This window comes from Bos indicus x Bos taurus, chromosome 11 (assembly GCF_003369695.1).
Source record: "Bos indicus x Bos taurus breed Angus x Brahman F1 hybrid chromosome 11, Bos_hybrid_MaternalHap_v2.0, whole genome shotgun sequence".
NCBI classification, from domain to species: domain Eukaryota; kingdom Metazoa; phylum Chordata; class Mammalia; order Artiodactyla; family Bovidae; genus Bos; species Bos indicus x Bos taurus.
The window spans coordinates 95524164-95540700 of NC_040086.1; the positions used below are offsets into that span (position 1 = coordinate 95524164).

Below are 16537 nucleotides of genomic sequence, written 5' to 3' on the forward strand. Positions count from 1 at the left end.
CTGTATCCCACCAGGCTCCTCTGTCCATGGAATTCTCCAGGCAAGAATACTGGGGTGGGTTGCCATTCCCTTCTCCAGGGGATCTTCCCGACTCAAGGGATCGAACCCACGTCTCCTGCATTACAGGCAGATTCTTTACCAACTGAGCCATCAGAGAAGCCCAAGTAAAACACATATATAGGCAGGGCAATTTAATTAATTGACTTCTGATTTAGGAGAATTCTGTTTTATTGTTTTTGATTTTTCTTCCCTTAAAGCTCTTCTTCCCCACCCAGAGTAGGATGCCAGTGTGAAATAATAATGTCAACAGAGGTAATGCAATGACACCACACACATTGCTTTTGTCATCGCCATTTTTTAAACTCAATTCAGTGTCACAAATTCTGATGGAATTAGCTGGGGGCTAACTGTGCTTCCCTGGTGGCTCAGGTGGTAAAGAATCTGCCTGAAATGTAGGAGATCCAGGTTTGATACCTGGGTCAGGAAGATCCCCAGGACAAGGGAATGGCAATCCATTCCGGTATTCTTGCCTGGAGAATCCCATGAACAGAGGAGCCTGGTGAGCTACAGTCCATGGGGTCACAAAGAGTCGGACACAATTGAGCAACTGACACTTTGACTTTTGGGGGATGGGAAGAGATGGACAACGCGAGTTCCTCTCCTGTCTACTCCTCGTCTGACCTGTCCAACGAACGGCCTAGCAGGCCTTGGCTTGGTCATTGCTGGTAAGGAGCACTTCTTTGGATGTTGAAAATCAGCTGAGATCTAGCCCTCAACTAGTATTAGGGGTTACCTCACCCAGCTCTCTGTCCCTCACTTCTCCCTTTCCATACTCCTGACAGTCAACTTTAGTGCTTAGGCTCAGAGAAGCTAGCTGTCAGCAAGTTAGGGACTCCTTTTATATATATATTGGCTCTGTCCAAAATCAATCAAGAACAATGGATACCTTAGAAATCCGCTTGCTGATCTGGTAAAGGAGGCAGTGTTCACTAACAGGCTCCTAATTTGTACTTCGTTAAGAGTAATCCATTCTCCTTCCCCTAATGACAACTCTATTTCCAGGGGCTTCCTGGGGCCCAAGGGCCTGGGAGGAAAAGACCAGTATAGCCTCAATTCATAAAGAACACCCACCTCCACATTCTTTTTCACAGAACGCTTTTCCAATTAGGGATTCGTTTAAGTTAACTAGCTCCTCTTTTTAAATGTAAATCATTATATAATATAATAAGTAATTATCCTCGCATGATGGAACAAGGAGAAATTTGAAACTTTCTTTTATATGAAGAAACATATGTTTTCTAATTTTTCTATACTGGACATGAATTAATTGTGTAATAAAAAATAACCCAAAGAAAAGTGACACCCCATACCCACCTTAGGGTGAATTATTCAGACTCACAAATCTCTGACAAAAATAACAAATCATAACCATGTAGTACTTCTTACATACCAGGGCCTGAGCTAATTTTCTGACAGCAGTATTTCCTACCCGAGGTTCAAGGGCCCCCAAGGTCAACAGATGCATTCACAGGCTCTCTTGAGTTTCAGAATTTAAAAATTGTGCTTTTAGTTCAATGAAAATCATGTATGTATGATTTTCACTGAAAAGCAAAAAGTTATACAGATAGATGTACATAGTGATTTAAACAGCAATATAGAGAAAAAGACACAGTCCACTTCCAGTTTTCCAGGTTTCCCATTCTCCATCCAGCTGGGGGAGCCTTGAGTCATTGCTTGGACGAGAAATACCTGGAAGAGCCCCTTAACCTTCATTAGACAGAGGTGAACAAGAAATAAGGGAATGTTCCTGACCCAGGGATCGAACTCACGTCTCTTATATCACCTCCATTGGCAGGCAGGTTCTTTACCACTAGTACCACCTGGGAAGCCAAAACATACGCGGCCAGAGTCAACCAATCAAGCCCACGTCCACTCATTTACGTATTTGTCTATGGTTACCTTCTGGAGAAGGCAATGGCACCCCACTCCAGTACTCCTGCCTGGAAAATCCCATGGACGGAGGAGCCTGGTGGGCTGCAGTCCATGGGGTCGCTAAGAGTCAGACACGACTGAGCGACTTCACTTTCACTTTCATGCATTGGAGAAGGAAATGGCAACCCACTCCAGTGTTCTTGCCTGGAGAATCCCAGGGACGGGGGAGCCTGGTGGGCTGCCGTCTATGGGGTTGCACAGAGTCGGACACGACTGAAGTGCTTTAGCAGCATGGTTACCTTCACACTACTACAGCAGAACTGAGTTACAGAGACTGTGTGGCCTGCAAGCCTAAAATATTTACCATCTCATCCTTTAGTTTGCCAACATGTGGGCTAAGCTGGTAAGATCTGGGAGACTGTATGTTCCAGCTGCTAGTTATTTAACATCAATAATAGAGGCAGAAAGGCTAAATGGCAGTGCAAGCCGCACGTAAAAACTTAGAATAGAGAAAGTGATGGGAGAAGTGTACACAAGGCTCTTTATGGGCCAGACTTGCTGATCTCTGGAGAACTCATGTTCTGTGTGTACAAGTCCCACTGTGCACAGGATCAGTCAGGCAGAGAGCCCATCTACAGAAACACTAATTAACAACAGCAGAAAGTACGGTGATGCATCACCCTGGTTCACCCAGGATGGAGTGGGGAGCTCTTGGACTTAGGACTTCTCATTTTAAAACACGGAAAGTCAGCTCTTTGGTGGTTAGGATTTCAGGCTTTCACTACCATGGCCCAGGTTCAATCCCTGGTTGGGGAACCAAGGTCTGACAAGATACATGGCATGGCCGAAATAAATAAATAAAATAAAACAGGGGAGTCCTGAGCAGGACTGGCATAAGCTGGGTATCCTAGCAGAAATGTTCTTTATTCTTCCATTAAAAAGCATTTAAAATTGGGGAGGTGTGCACTGTAAGTCAACTGACCCATTAAAATAATGGACTAATACCTAAAAATACATTCATTGCTTAAAAGGACAAATAATAATATGATAATCTGATGTTTCTTATGAAAATCAAAAATTCAAGTTGACAAGTAAAACATTTAACACCCGTTAAACCCAACATCAATGGTTTAATTTCAACAAAACATCATCTGTTGCATTAATGTTGTTAATTTGTATTTTATTAATGCTATAGTTTTATTTGCATTTAATTTATAATTTTGTTTCAGTTGCATAAAGATATGGAATTTGTAGCTAGCATTTTATATCTGTATGTGTTTAAGTAACATTATAATAAAACAACTTTGGGCAAACACTGAAGTTTCAGGAGGATTAATTTTCCTTTTTAAAGCACTTGTTTTAGAAAGGACTTTCAGATCAAAAGACTACTATGATCATATGTTAGTATTTATGTAGCAAAAATTGTATGCTAATGAGAATAATGCTTCTGGTGACTTATTAATAAACAACAGAATTCCAAGCAGAAGCTATGCTATTGAAATTCCACTACATACATCTTAAAAAAAAAATCCTAATGACATCTTAGGGCTTCTCAGGTGGCGCTAGTGGTAAAGAAGTCTCTTGCCAATGCAGGAGACACAAGAGATGTGGGTTTCACTCCTGGGTCGAAAAGATCCCCTAGAGCAGGAAATGGCAGGCAACTCGCTCCAGTGTTCTTGCCTGGGAAATTCCATGGACAGAGGAGCCTGGCAGGCTATAGTCCATGGGGCTGCAAAGAGTTGGACGCGACTGAGCATGCACACATCACATTTTGTGATGGTAAGACTGAAAAGATGGTTTTATGAATTTTATTGGTAGCACTGTAATGGATACATCTTCAGAAGGCTATGTATGTCAATGCAAAGTGAGAATCTGAAGATGTTTTTTACCTTGACCAATAATCCTACTCAGAGGGAATTTTCCTAAGGAAGTTATTCAACAGAAACAAAAAGGATATAGGTACGGACTATCTTTAAAGAGTCCCTTATTAAAACCAAATCAAGGAAATAATCTAAACACCCTGTGACAGGCATCTGGTTCATCTCATACATTTGTCTGTTGTATTGCTCATCATATTTGAATGGTTTGTTTGACAACTGTCACCCCATTAGACAGAAAGCTCCATGAGAATAAGGGGCTGTCTCTTCGACTTTTTTTTCCTGCAAAATCAAAGTACTACATTATTAAATGAGTTATTTTATACAATATGAACATCAATATAATTACAATTGTAAAAAAATTTTTTTATAACAAGGATAGACTGATTTTCAGATTTTCAAACCACAGTCAACTGTACATTTACACAGAATTGCCTTTGCATGAAGCCCAAAAAGGAACAGCATAAAAATGAGTGTTTCTGTAGCCCCTTAATTTTTGCTGATCAACAGTTTGTTAGAAAAGTAGCTGCAGGTTTTTACCAAAGGTCTGAGACATTACATAATAAATGTAGATTGCAGGAATTAAGAATGGATATCAAAATATTTGGAATATAATATTAAGTAAAAATGACACAATATGTATGCTAGAACCCAAAGTATAATATATATACACATGGAAATGATTATACAAAAATGAAAATAATTATACAGGGATGGAGGAATCATTGGATAAGTTTTAAACTACTTTAAATATTCTTTAAAGTTGTTGTTTTAGTGCTCCAAAATGTAAAAAGAAGGAAAAATCTTTGCTATGTACACCAAACATGACTTCATGGTACGGATGAAATGACCATGAGGAGTTATCCCCGGCTCACTCCCAGGCACTCAGGTTTCTTTCTTTGCTCAAGGGTAGAAACATCCAAAATACTCGTATATCCCAGGTAGCATAATCCTATTTTTAGTAAAAAATCTGAAACAAAGGCAATATGCTTTTAAAAGACAGAGGAAAGCCTTCTAAAGGGATCCCTCTTCTTGACAGTGCATTTGCTGGTTACTAACAGCAGGGGGTGCCAAAGGGACCGCTATTGTCCCCAGGAGATGACCAGGAGGGGCAGTGTCACGGCCTCCGTTAGAAAAGCTTAAACTGAGAAGACACTGCAGGTTTTCCCCTAACAACCAGGACATATGTATGAGACTCAGGTGCTCTATAGACATGAGTGGGCAAAAACCACATTTTTATTTTAACTGACTTCTGATATTTAGCATTTCCTGGAATTATGAAGGTGGTCAACAAATCACAGTCCTATGAGCAGCACTGGTGACTCTGTCATGAACGGAAACCACAGACAGCGTCATTACAGCTGTGGCAGATGTCTCAAGTACCATTTACACCTATTACTACCTTGAAACGAAAGGCCTCAGGAATTACCGTTAGACCTGCCTCTGGTTCTTGTCATTTAATGTATTGATAAAGCCAGTACATATAAGTATATCACAAATTTGTTTAATAATTTGATAACTATTTAAATATAATTCTTGAGGATTTTCTTGTCCTCTGTGAATATTATTCTCTGCATTTACAAACACTTTTCTGAGAAGAGCTTCTGTAGGCTTTAGCAGACTACCAAAGGCACAGATAAGGTTAAGAACCTCTGCTCAGACTAAAGGAGAGCAACTAAGAAGAAAATCAAATTTGATTTGAACAAAATTGGAGAGAAAAAGAAATATTTTAAATCACAAAAGAGAAGTGACCGCAACACACATTTTCAGTTTGGATTCCTTGACAACAAAGAGGAAAACGTCAAATTTTTCCTTCATAGGGTCCAAAGGGCCCCAATATTTCCAGGGGCTTTTGTACATAGACACAACTTTTGAGACAGACTTAATACAATTTACCCCAGGTGCAGTGGATTGGAATACAATGCAAATATTGTCCCCATCTCTCTGGAAGTCATCATTTCATGTTGATTCTCCAGATACCAAATATCATTCATTTGATAAGAAAACCAAAATCAAATCCAAAACCCTAAAAGGTAGAGGTAAGATACTGAGATAAGTAACAGCGTCAATACTCACATTCGAACAAAGAGCGACTCTTTGGATGTCAGACCAGGAGATGAATACTTTTCAACCAGGGCCAAAGTACTGAAGCCAAACTTATGAATGGGCTCGTTGGAATCCAGTGGGGGAAAGTCTGTGTCAACCTCCCCGTCATCCTCGGCAATATGCAGGCAGTAGGCACTGACATTGTCACTGTAGGGAAAATCAAAAAGGTTAAGTGAACACCAAGATACGGGAGGGATGCAGAGACCAGAGGTATGGAGGACGGCAAGCCAACCGGGACACTGCTGCTCCTCACCCTGAAGCCTGGACACAGTGGCATCTCCCAAACCCTGCTTCCTCTGATAAAGAGAAAACACATACACGGCAGTGCAAAGGAGGAGAGACACAGTGTGAAGTGAGAATGTTAATACTGCTCTATTCTTCCAATGAATATTTAAGGAGCATCTGTTATATATAAGACATGGGACTTAATGCCTGAGATCAAAGATGAGATTGAGTATAGACCCTCAAAGGAAGTTTAGTGAATAGCAGCAGGGGAAAGGAAGTACTACATTAACTATAAGTGTAAATAAAATAAATATCATAAAAGAGAGACAAACAAAACTATCAAGGAGGAAAGATTATTTGAAGGGAGTCAGAGGCCCCTGATTTATGTTCAGGATTAAGAAAATATCTGTGCTCAGAAGAAGTGCTCAGGGTAACCAAGACAGTCTTTACAGTTCTCCTTTTTCTGAAGAATATCAGGCTCTCTTGATAGATCTGATTCTAAACACCAAGGACACTTAACACAGTAAAAGCAAATGACCCAATTTATCCTGATGTAGATAACTAAGCTTCTCAACTATCAACACTTTTGGACTTGTCTCACTTCCCTAGAATGTCCAGTCAGTACTCCCAGACTCCAGCTCTGCCCAGTTTAGAACTGACACTCCTTCTCCTTTGAGGAGAATAAAAAGTCAATTCGCTGAAAAAGAGTGGGAAACTGCACCAACATAAAGAAAATTTAACACTGAAATAACTAAAACACTTGAAGATACCCTGCACCAAAGTTCAATCATGAAACTGCACATCTGCTAGCACTGAGAATTTGAACCTAATAGTTCACAAGGAGGTAGGAGCCTAAATTCTATGGCTTAAATTTGGAGTTTAAATGATATGATTGATGCTTAAATTAATTAATTGCAAAGTGTATGCTAATTGTTTAATTGGTTGCTTGATCTATATAGATCATTTTTTGAATTAAATGAGTTGATTTACAAAGTTTATTGATTGGATGTGACAATGAATTATTTCACTGACTACCTGATTTGCAATTTTCCCTATTAATGCACAAATCTTTAGCTGCAACTCTGCTTATTGAGAGAGAGCCTACTTCAGGTGATCTATACTCAGTCTGTCATGACTGAGAGATATTTATTATATAAAACAGGTAATAAGGACAGATTAAAATTAATGGGAACTGTAAATTTACTAAATGGATGGATAACAAGAAAGTAATCTGGCTATGTTTGTCACTATAAATTTCATGTGTTTGCAATGCTGTTAAAATTTTTTAAAATTCATCTCTGAATGGTATGGGAAACTTACCAATCTTTGCAAAAGGTCACCAACTTCAACACAAAACACTTGCAGACGCAGAAAAAAGCCCTTCGGATGAGGAAAATATCATAGGGTAATAGCTAAGGGCTTTGTGTCGAAAGAGACTTGAGTTCAAACTGAAGCTGCATTGCTCATGGGCTATGTGAGTTCAGGGAATAAGCTTCATCTCCTTCACATTGCACTTCTACAAAAACGGTACAATTAACCAGAGGTGGCTGTGAAGTTTCGATGAGATGATATATGTAGTGCCTAGCATATAACAGAGGTAGAAAAATAAATGGTAGTAATGATAATAAAGTCTGATGGAAAATAACTTCAACAGTAGGTCAACCCTGAAGACAAATCGTGGATGCATACTGGAGCAACAAAGCAGCAGTGAAACCGGGCGACATGCTCTATGTGCCAACTGGAGTGACTGTGTCTGCTGTGCTCTAGCCTTGGGGCCCACTGAGCCTCGGGGAGTTTATGAACAGGGAAGACACTGATGAAGCAAGCGATGGACAGCACAGATTATTTACTGCTGTGTAAATCATCCTGAGGAATGTCTGTGAGTCCCTAGCACCACAGAGGTTTCAAGGGCAAATAATAAGTCTATTGATCAAAGCGGAAAGCCAAACATTGGTATCAGAAGAATTCTGCTTTGATTGTCATGGGACGCCCCCAAATCCCCTCAAAACAAACTCGGCAAATGTCACAGGCTAAGCTCTGAAAGCCAAAAGACTCACTGCGCCAAGTGCTCTTCTCCCCCAGTTCTTGAATATAAAGTGTGATATCACGTATTCATTCAAAAAGCAACTGAAATGCCTAGGCTATGCTATAGTCTGTCCTGAGCACTGGGAACACAGCAAGGAAAAGAACGAATGGTTCACCCAGTTTTACAAATTAATGGAAGTCTTCTCTGGGTCATCATCAAAGTTTAGCAGTAAACAGGGCTCCCCTACCAAACCTGTAATTGAACATATAAGGGGGGAATTGACTAAAATTCCATATGCTAGGCATGGGTATTGGTTTCTCTGTGCCTGTATACAGGAATCATGAATAAAAGAAGCTACTGTGGTATTCTGACTTCTAAAACTGCTTTAGGACTCCAAATTAGTACTGGTAAAGAGCCACTGGTATCATTGGCTACATTCACTGAGTACTATGTGCCAGACACTGTGCAAAGTGCTTTAGAAACATGAGCTCACTCCGTCTTCCCACCAACTGTGTGAGTTATTATTACTATTTTACAGATTAAAAAACTGAGGCTCAGTGAGGTTAAATAGTTTGTTCAAGATTAAACAGCAGGTAAGAAACAAAGCTGAGATTCAAACTTAGGCAGTCAAGAGCCCTCACTCTTCACTCCCATCTACCCCTCTGACAGCGCCATGGTGTGTCAAGATTTCCCAAGGTCCTTGTTCCGACAAACTTACAGAAATGCTACACACACTAAAAAGGAAAAGGAAACCACGACACGTATTTATAAAACATTAGAAGCTTAGAGAGATTTATTTCAACCTCCTCGCTTTTACAAATAAGAAACAGATGCCTATTTCAAAGAAGAATAAGGTGCCATGATCACCTAATTAAATGGTGGCAAAATCGGTTTCCAGAGAACTCATGTCTCCTTACTTCTCTTTCATTACACTTTGATCACTTCAGAATTTAGTGGCATTTTGAAGTGGGGAGAGAAAAAGAGAGGCAGCTTTAGGTCCTTGACTCAGAAATATGCCAACTATAGATATCTAGAGCTTCCAAGACGATGAAAATGGCGCACCTCTTCATGACAGTTTGGTGGAAGGAAGAGGGGTTTTCCAGTCAGATCCGGTTTTCATGTTAACACAAACAAGAATGAGCTATGTGGCCAAATCTGTCTGAGTTCCATTTTCTTACTCATAACAGGCTTTCTTTGATTTCCTTAGGAGAATCATTTGGATCTCAAGTTATTCTCATCTGAGTTCTTACAGAACTTGGCTGTTACTTCTGCATATAACTTACCATACTGCTCTTTTTCTTATTTATACATCTATGTTCTCCTCAAGAGCAAGGATTCTACTGTCTCTGCATTCTCACTTAAGAGTAAAATGGCTGGCATTTATAAGGTACTTAACAAATATTTGTTAAATGAATGAATATATGAATGTGTAGACTGAATCACTCTACCCATGAAAAAAACATATTGGGTATTATTAATGATGTGTGTGTTAATGAGAAGAGGAGCAGTAATAGGCTTTCTTTTTCTTGCTGGTCACACTGATATCTGTTAGCCAAATGGGGTTTTCAAGGCAATGTACATGTGTAGAGATTGCAATTCAAGACAAGGAAGAAGGCCCAGGAGAAAGAGAAAACAAAAGACGCATTCTTACAGTTAATCAAGATGTGAGTACCAGCATCTCAGTTTTTTTATGGAGAAAAAAAAAACACAATAAGAAATTATTACAACTATATAAAAATGTTCAATTACATACATATAAAAAGACTAGAAGAAAAGGGACCAAAATGTTTATAAAGATTATGTTAACATTCAAGCAATGAGCACTTTTTTCTAACTTTCTATATTTTCCAAATGTCCCACAATATATATGTATAACTTTCAGTTTCTTTATAAAATCCATGGAATTCTCCAGGCCAGAATACTGGAGTGGGTAGCCTTTCCCTTTTCCAGGGGATCTTCCCAACCCAGGAATCGAACCGAGGTCTCCTGCATTGCAGGCAGATTCTTTACCAGCTGAGCCACAAGGGAAGCCCTTCTTCATAAAATACTTAACTACATTTTTGATAAGGGTAACACATTCTTACTGTGGACAATTTAGAAATATGGAACAAGACAAAGAAGGCTGGGCAATCCTCTCACTTCACTACAAAGAGAAAATCATTCGTCCTAGAGACTCTGAGCATAGCCAGCCTGATTCACACATGTGGTCATTTACTCTACCAGGTTTTGGAATTAAGGAGGAAATAACCACAACAACTGCAACAGGGCCTGATAAGGATTAAATGACATAATTAACTGCACAGTGCCTGGCATGGAGAAAGATTCTCATTTTGCCAAAATTTCTTCTACCACATTTAAGTTTCTGATTACACAGAAGATGAACTAACTATCTATCAAGAGTCTTATGTCTCCCTCCCTACCAGAGGGAGAAGAATGGTCAAAATACTCACAAACAAGTATAGGACAACTGGATCTACAAGAAGAGGCTTAATTTTAAGAGCTGGGTTGGCATGGATAGAGCAGGTCCTTTGAAGTACCATTGAGTTTGAAAGAGGAATGAAAGTTTAAATAATGAACGGATGTAAAATGGAGCCTGCTGTCAAAGAGAGATCCTTTGGGGGAAATATTTATCTCCAAAGCTTTAATGAGTACAATTAAATGAATTTTGCTTATTCATATCTTATCAAATAAAGCTAAATTTTTCAGTACAAAATTTTATCTCACTGAATTGGTGACCGACATTCATTTTATGTTCAAACGGCAGTATGGCTTTTATGAAGAGACAGAAGCCGTAAGCCCATAAATAGATGGCATTTAGTTCATAAATGAAAATTCAGGAGCACTCATTCCAGGGAGCACCACAGATTTCTACCAAATGTAGAAATTCATTTCTTATCTTCAGAAAATGCAAAACACACTAAAGTATGATCATGAGACAGACTAATGTTTGCTCTTTTCAAATGAAAAATGAAATAATGCATGTTTCTGAAATGTCCAGAATGCTCAATACTTGAGCTTTGCTGTTCAGTTTGGTGAGAATCAATATTAAGAGTATGTCAGGCATTAGAAAGAGAGAAAAAGATTCCGACGGTTGCAGCTCAGACGTTCAGCTCTTTGAAGTCAGAGTTAAAGATTTTTAAGACTCCCAAGATTTCCTTTTCTCCAAAACACGTCCCCCATAAATGGAAAGTAAAACGGATAAATAACATCATAAGACTTGTCAAACCACAGCAACCTCAGACAGGAATAGTTAAATCTAAATTCCCTGGTAAAGTTCTAGGGAGAAAATACCCACTAATTTTTAAGCAGAAGCAAGACCTTCATATAGTTCTGTCTGGGCTCCCTCTGGGTCACTTACTATTGATGTATCTTCGAGTCCCCTGACCACTACACACTTCCTCCTGCCACAGCATCACTGCCAAACTGTTCCATCTGCCAAGTGCCTTGGGCCTCACTTTCTGAGGGAACTCCCCCACTTCCCCCGCACCCCTGGTTCCCAGGTGATGCTCTCACAGTGGCATTCCTTCCCGGCAGAGCACTTAAGTCAGCTTCTAAGCAAACATAATTCGGTTTAATTATTTGAATTATGTGCCCATTTCCTTCACTAGCTTGTGGAATTCATGGAAGAGAAACCGTATCTTATTCAACTCACCACTGTACACCCAGCAAAATGCGTGGTATATAGCAAACACTCAATAAATATTTACTGAATGCATGAATGAATACAAATGATAAGTGAAATGAGCCAGTTACAAAGTGCTATTACACTTGATAATTTCTTCTTCCCCACCAAACTGTAAATTTTTTGAGTGCAGCAATTGCATTTCTCATGTTCTCCATTTTATCCTTGATACCCAGGGTTTGGAACTCCATAAATATTTGCCGAATGAAGAAATGATGAGGGACTTAAGTCTTTGAGATTAAGCAGGGTATCAACAGAAGAGTGAGAAAGACGTTTCTAAGGAAATGGTAGAAGCAGAAGCTGTATGTCAAGAAGCTGCCAGTTAAAGAATGTGATGTGTTAGAACATGTGGGAGCATAGCTGGGGGTCAAAATGGGAAGGGCACGTCAGGCTGTTATTATTTAGGTAAAGGGTTCTCTGTGATGACTCTAAGGAGTATAAATTAGAAGCAGCAATCAAGAAATGGGAGAAGAGTACATACACCATGGTGGAGATGCAGACAGAAAAAAAAGAAAGCGGCGAGGGATAGGGAGTATAAAGAATTCAAACTGCAAAGTTGTCAGAAAACATACAATATAAAGTCAACCGTCCCTAGATACTTTGATAAGCCCATGAGGGCATCAGTGTTTCACAGTATGGTACAATTACATGAGCTATCAGAAAAAGGCTAAAATATGCTATTACTGCTGAATTAACACTAGTATTGGTTGCAATACTAGCTGCTGGAGTTACAGTATTTAGCGACAACAGAAACAAACATTTATGGAGCAGTTGCCATGTATTTTCTCATTTTAATTTTATAACTACCCGGATAGGAAGTTCCTATCCTGGTTTTACACATAGGAAAACACAGGCTGAAGTAATTCATCCAAGATCACCCTGATGGTCAGTGCCAGAATGCAAACCCAGACAATGGCTTTGAATCCCATACCCTTGACCACTACGTTACATACTGATTAAGAAGGCAGATGAAAATGTTACTACAGGTTAGGGAGCGTCTATTAAAAATTACAAAAATAAAGAAACATCAATACTGAATGAGATAAACCTCAGCTATCTACAAGGTCCACCAAGTTTCCTAGGGACTCTAGGTAGCTGAGCTTACATGAGAATAAACTGAATCCACAGTAAACTCCGTTGTGTGGCTGTATCATGTGTTGCTATACTCTACAGCTGCACTTTCCAAACTTGTGGTTACTGAGCCCTTATAATGCGTGTGTGTGCGTGTACTCAGTTGTGTCAAACTCTTTGCGACCCCGCAGACTGTAGCCTGCCAGATTCCTCAGTGCACGGAATTTTCCAGGCAAGAATACTGGAGTGGACTGCCATTTCCTCCTCCAGGGGAATCTTCCTGACCCATGGATCAAACCCACCTCTCTTGAGCTTCCTGCATTGGCAGTCAGGATTCTTTACCTCTGAGTCACCGGGGAAGCCTCTTGGAAATGTGGCTAATCTGAACTGAGATGTGCTGTAAATAGCATATAAACACTAGATATTGAAAACATGATCCAAAAAATAACAAAAACATCTCATTAATAATTTTTATATCAATTACATATTGAAATGATAATACTTCCTATAAAGGGTTAAACTATATTATGAAAATTAATTTCACTTCTTGGAAACGTTTTAAATATGTGATTACTAGAAAATTAAAATTGTAAATGTGGCTTACATTTGGAGCTTGTATTATACATTCGTTTCAGCTTTATTAAAATATAATTGACATGCAACATGTTTTTCCTGTGGTCATGTATGGATGTGAGAGCTGGACTGTGAAGACAGCTGAGTGCCGAAGAATTGATGCTTTTGAAGTGTGGTGTTGGAGAAGACTCTTGAGAGTCCCTTGGACTGCAGGGAGATCCAACCAGTCCATCCTAAAGGATATCAGTCGTGGGTGTTCATTGGAAGGACTGATGCTGAAGCTGAAACTCCAGTACTTTGGCCACCTCATGCGAAGAGTTGACTCACTGGAAAAGACCCTGATGCTGGGAGAGATAGGGGGCAGGAAGAGAAGGGGATGACAGAGGATGAGACGGCTGGATGGCATCACCGACTCAATGGACATGAGTTTGGGTAAACTCTGGGAGTTGGTGATGGACAGGGAGGTGTGCTGCGATTCATGGGGTTGGAAAGAGTCGGACACGACTGAATGACTGAACTGAACTGAAGTGAACTGAAGGTGTTGCTTTGACATCCTCACATATTACCAAATGATTACTACCAAGTAGCATTAGCTAGTACCTCCATCATGGGCAGAACATTTGGGACTCTTAAAGACTTCTCAGAAAGACTGACTCCAGAAAGAATGAAGATGAGAGAATGAAAAATGAAATAACTCCAGAAAGAAGGAAGAGACAGAGTCAAGGCGAAAACACCACCCAGTTGTGACTGGCGATGGAAATAAAGTCTGATGCTGTAAAGAACAATATTGCACAGGAACCTAAATGTTAGGTCCATGAATCAAGGTAAACAGGAAGTGGTCAAACAGGAGATGACAAGAGTGAACACTGACATTTTAGGAATCTAAAATGGACTGGAATGGGTGAATTTAACTCAGATGACCATTATATCTACTATTGTGGGCAAGAATCCCTTAGAAGAAATGGAATAGCTCTCATAGTCAACAAGAGAGACCAGAATGCAGTACTTGGGTGCAATCTCAAAAATGACAGAATGATCTCTGTTCGTTTACAAGGCAAACCATTCAATATCACAGTAATTCAAGTCTATGCCCCAACCACTAATGCCAAAGAAGCTGAATTTGGATGGTTCTATGATGACCTACAAGACCTTCTAGAACTAACACCAAAAAAAGATGTCCTTTTCATCATAGGAGACTGGAATGCAGAAGTAGGAAGTCAAGAGATACCTGGAGTAACAGGCAAGTTTGGCCTTGGAGTACAAATGAAGCAGGGCAAAGGCTCAGAGAGTTTTGCCAAAAGAAAACGCTGGTCATAGCAAATGCTCTCTTCCAACAACAGAAGAGATGACTCTACACATGGATATCACTAGATGGTCAATACCAAAATCACATTGATCATATTCTTTGCAGTTGAAGATGGAGAAGCTCTATACAGTCAGCAGAAACAAGACTGGGAGCACACTGTGGCTCAGATCATGAACTCCTTATTGCTAAATTCAGACAAATTGAAGAAAGTACGGAAAACCACTAGACCATCCAGGTATGACATAAATCAAATCCCTTATGATTATGCAATAGAAGTAACAAATAGATTCAAGGGATTAGATCTGATAGACTGCCTGAAGAACTATGGACAGAGGTTCATGACACTGTACAAGAGGCAGGGATCAAGACCTTCTCCAAGATAAAGAAACGCAGAAAGGCAAAATAGTTGTCTGAGGAGGCCTTACAAATAGCTGAGAAAAGAAGAGAAGCAAAAGGCAAAGGAGAAAAGGAAAGATATACCCATCTGAATGCAGAGGTCAAAAGAATAGCGAGAAGAGATAAAAAAGACTTCCTCAGTGATCAATGCAAAGAAATAGAGGAAAACAATAGAATGGGAAAGACCAGAGATCTCTTCAAGAAAATCAGAGATACCAAGGGAACATTTCATGCAAAGATGGACATGATAAAGGACAGAAACGGTATGGACCTAACAGAAGCAGAAGATATTAAGAAGAGGTGGCAAGAATACACAGAACTGTACAAAAAAGATCTTCACGACCCAGATAATCACGATGGTGTGATCACTCACCTAGAGTGATCCTGGAATGTGAAGTCAAGTGGGCCTTAGAAAGCATCACTACAAACAAAGCTAGTGGAGGTGATGGAATTCCAGGTGAGCTATTCCAAATCCTGAAAGATGATGCTGTGAAAGTGCTGCACTCAATATGCCAGCAAATTTGGAAAACTCAGCAGTGGCCACAGGACTGGAAAAGGTCAGTTTTCATTCCAATCCCAAAGAAAGGCAATGCCAAAGAATGTTCAAACTACCACACAGTTGCACTCATCTCACACGCTAGTAAAGTAATGCCCAAAATTCTCTAAGCCAGGCTTCAGCAATACGTGAACCGTGAACTTCCAGATATTCAAGCTAGTTTTAGAAAAGGCAGAGGAACCAGAGATTAAATTGCCAACATCCGCTGGGTCATTGAAAAAGCAAGAGTTCCAGAAAAACATCTATTTCTGCTTTATTGACTATGCCAAAGGCTTTGACTGTGTGAATCACAACAAACTGTGGAAAATTCAAGAGATGGGAACACCAGACCACCTGACCTGCCTCTTGAGAAATCTGTATGCAGGAAAAGCAGCAACAGTTAGAACAGGACATGAAACAATGGAGTGGTTCCAAATTGGGAAAGGAGTATGTCAAGGCTGTATATCATCACCCTGCTTGCAGAGTACATCATGTGAAATGCCGGGCTGGATGAAGCACAAGCTGGAATCAAGATTGCTGGGAGAAATATCAATAATCTCAGATATGCAGATGAGACTACCTTTATGGGAGAAAGCAAAGAGGAACTAAAGAGCCTCTTGATGAAAGTGAAAGAGGAGAGGGAAAAAACTGGCTTAAAACTCAACATTCAAAAAACAAAGATCATGGCATCTGGTCCCATGGCAGATGGGCAAATAGATGGGGAAATAGATGGGGAAACAATGGAAAGAGTGACAGACTTTATTTTCTTGGGCTCCAAAATCACTGCAGATGGTGACTGCAGCCATGA

General features: G+C 39.8%; 1 protein-coding gene across 7 annotated transcripts in view; it reads right to left on the minus strand.

Annotated features, from left to right (window-relative positions):
- The window catches only part of MAPKAP1 (mitogen-activated protein kinase associated protein 1), a 233883-nt gene that overhangs the window by 103398 nt on the left and 113948 nt on the right, over positions 1 to 16537 (minus strand). For all 7 annotated transcript variants that reach the window (XM_027556277.1, XM_027556273.1, XM_027556274.1 and 4 more), the window contains one exon: positions 5886 to 6062. In XM_027556277.1, coding sequence (XP_027412078.1) covers positions 5886 to 6062 — 177 coding nt within the window. The remainder of the gene's footprint in view (positions 1 to 5885; positions 6063 to 16537) is intronic.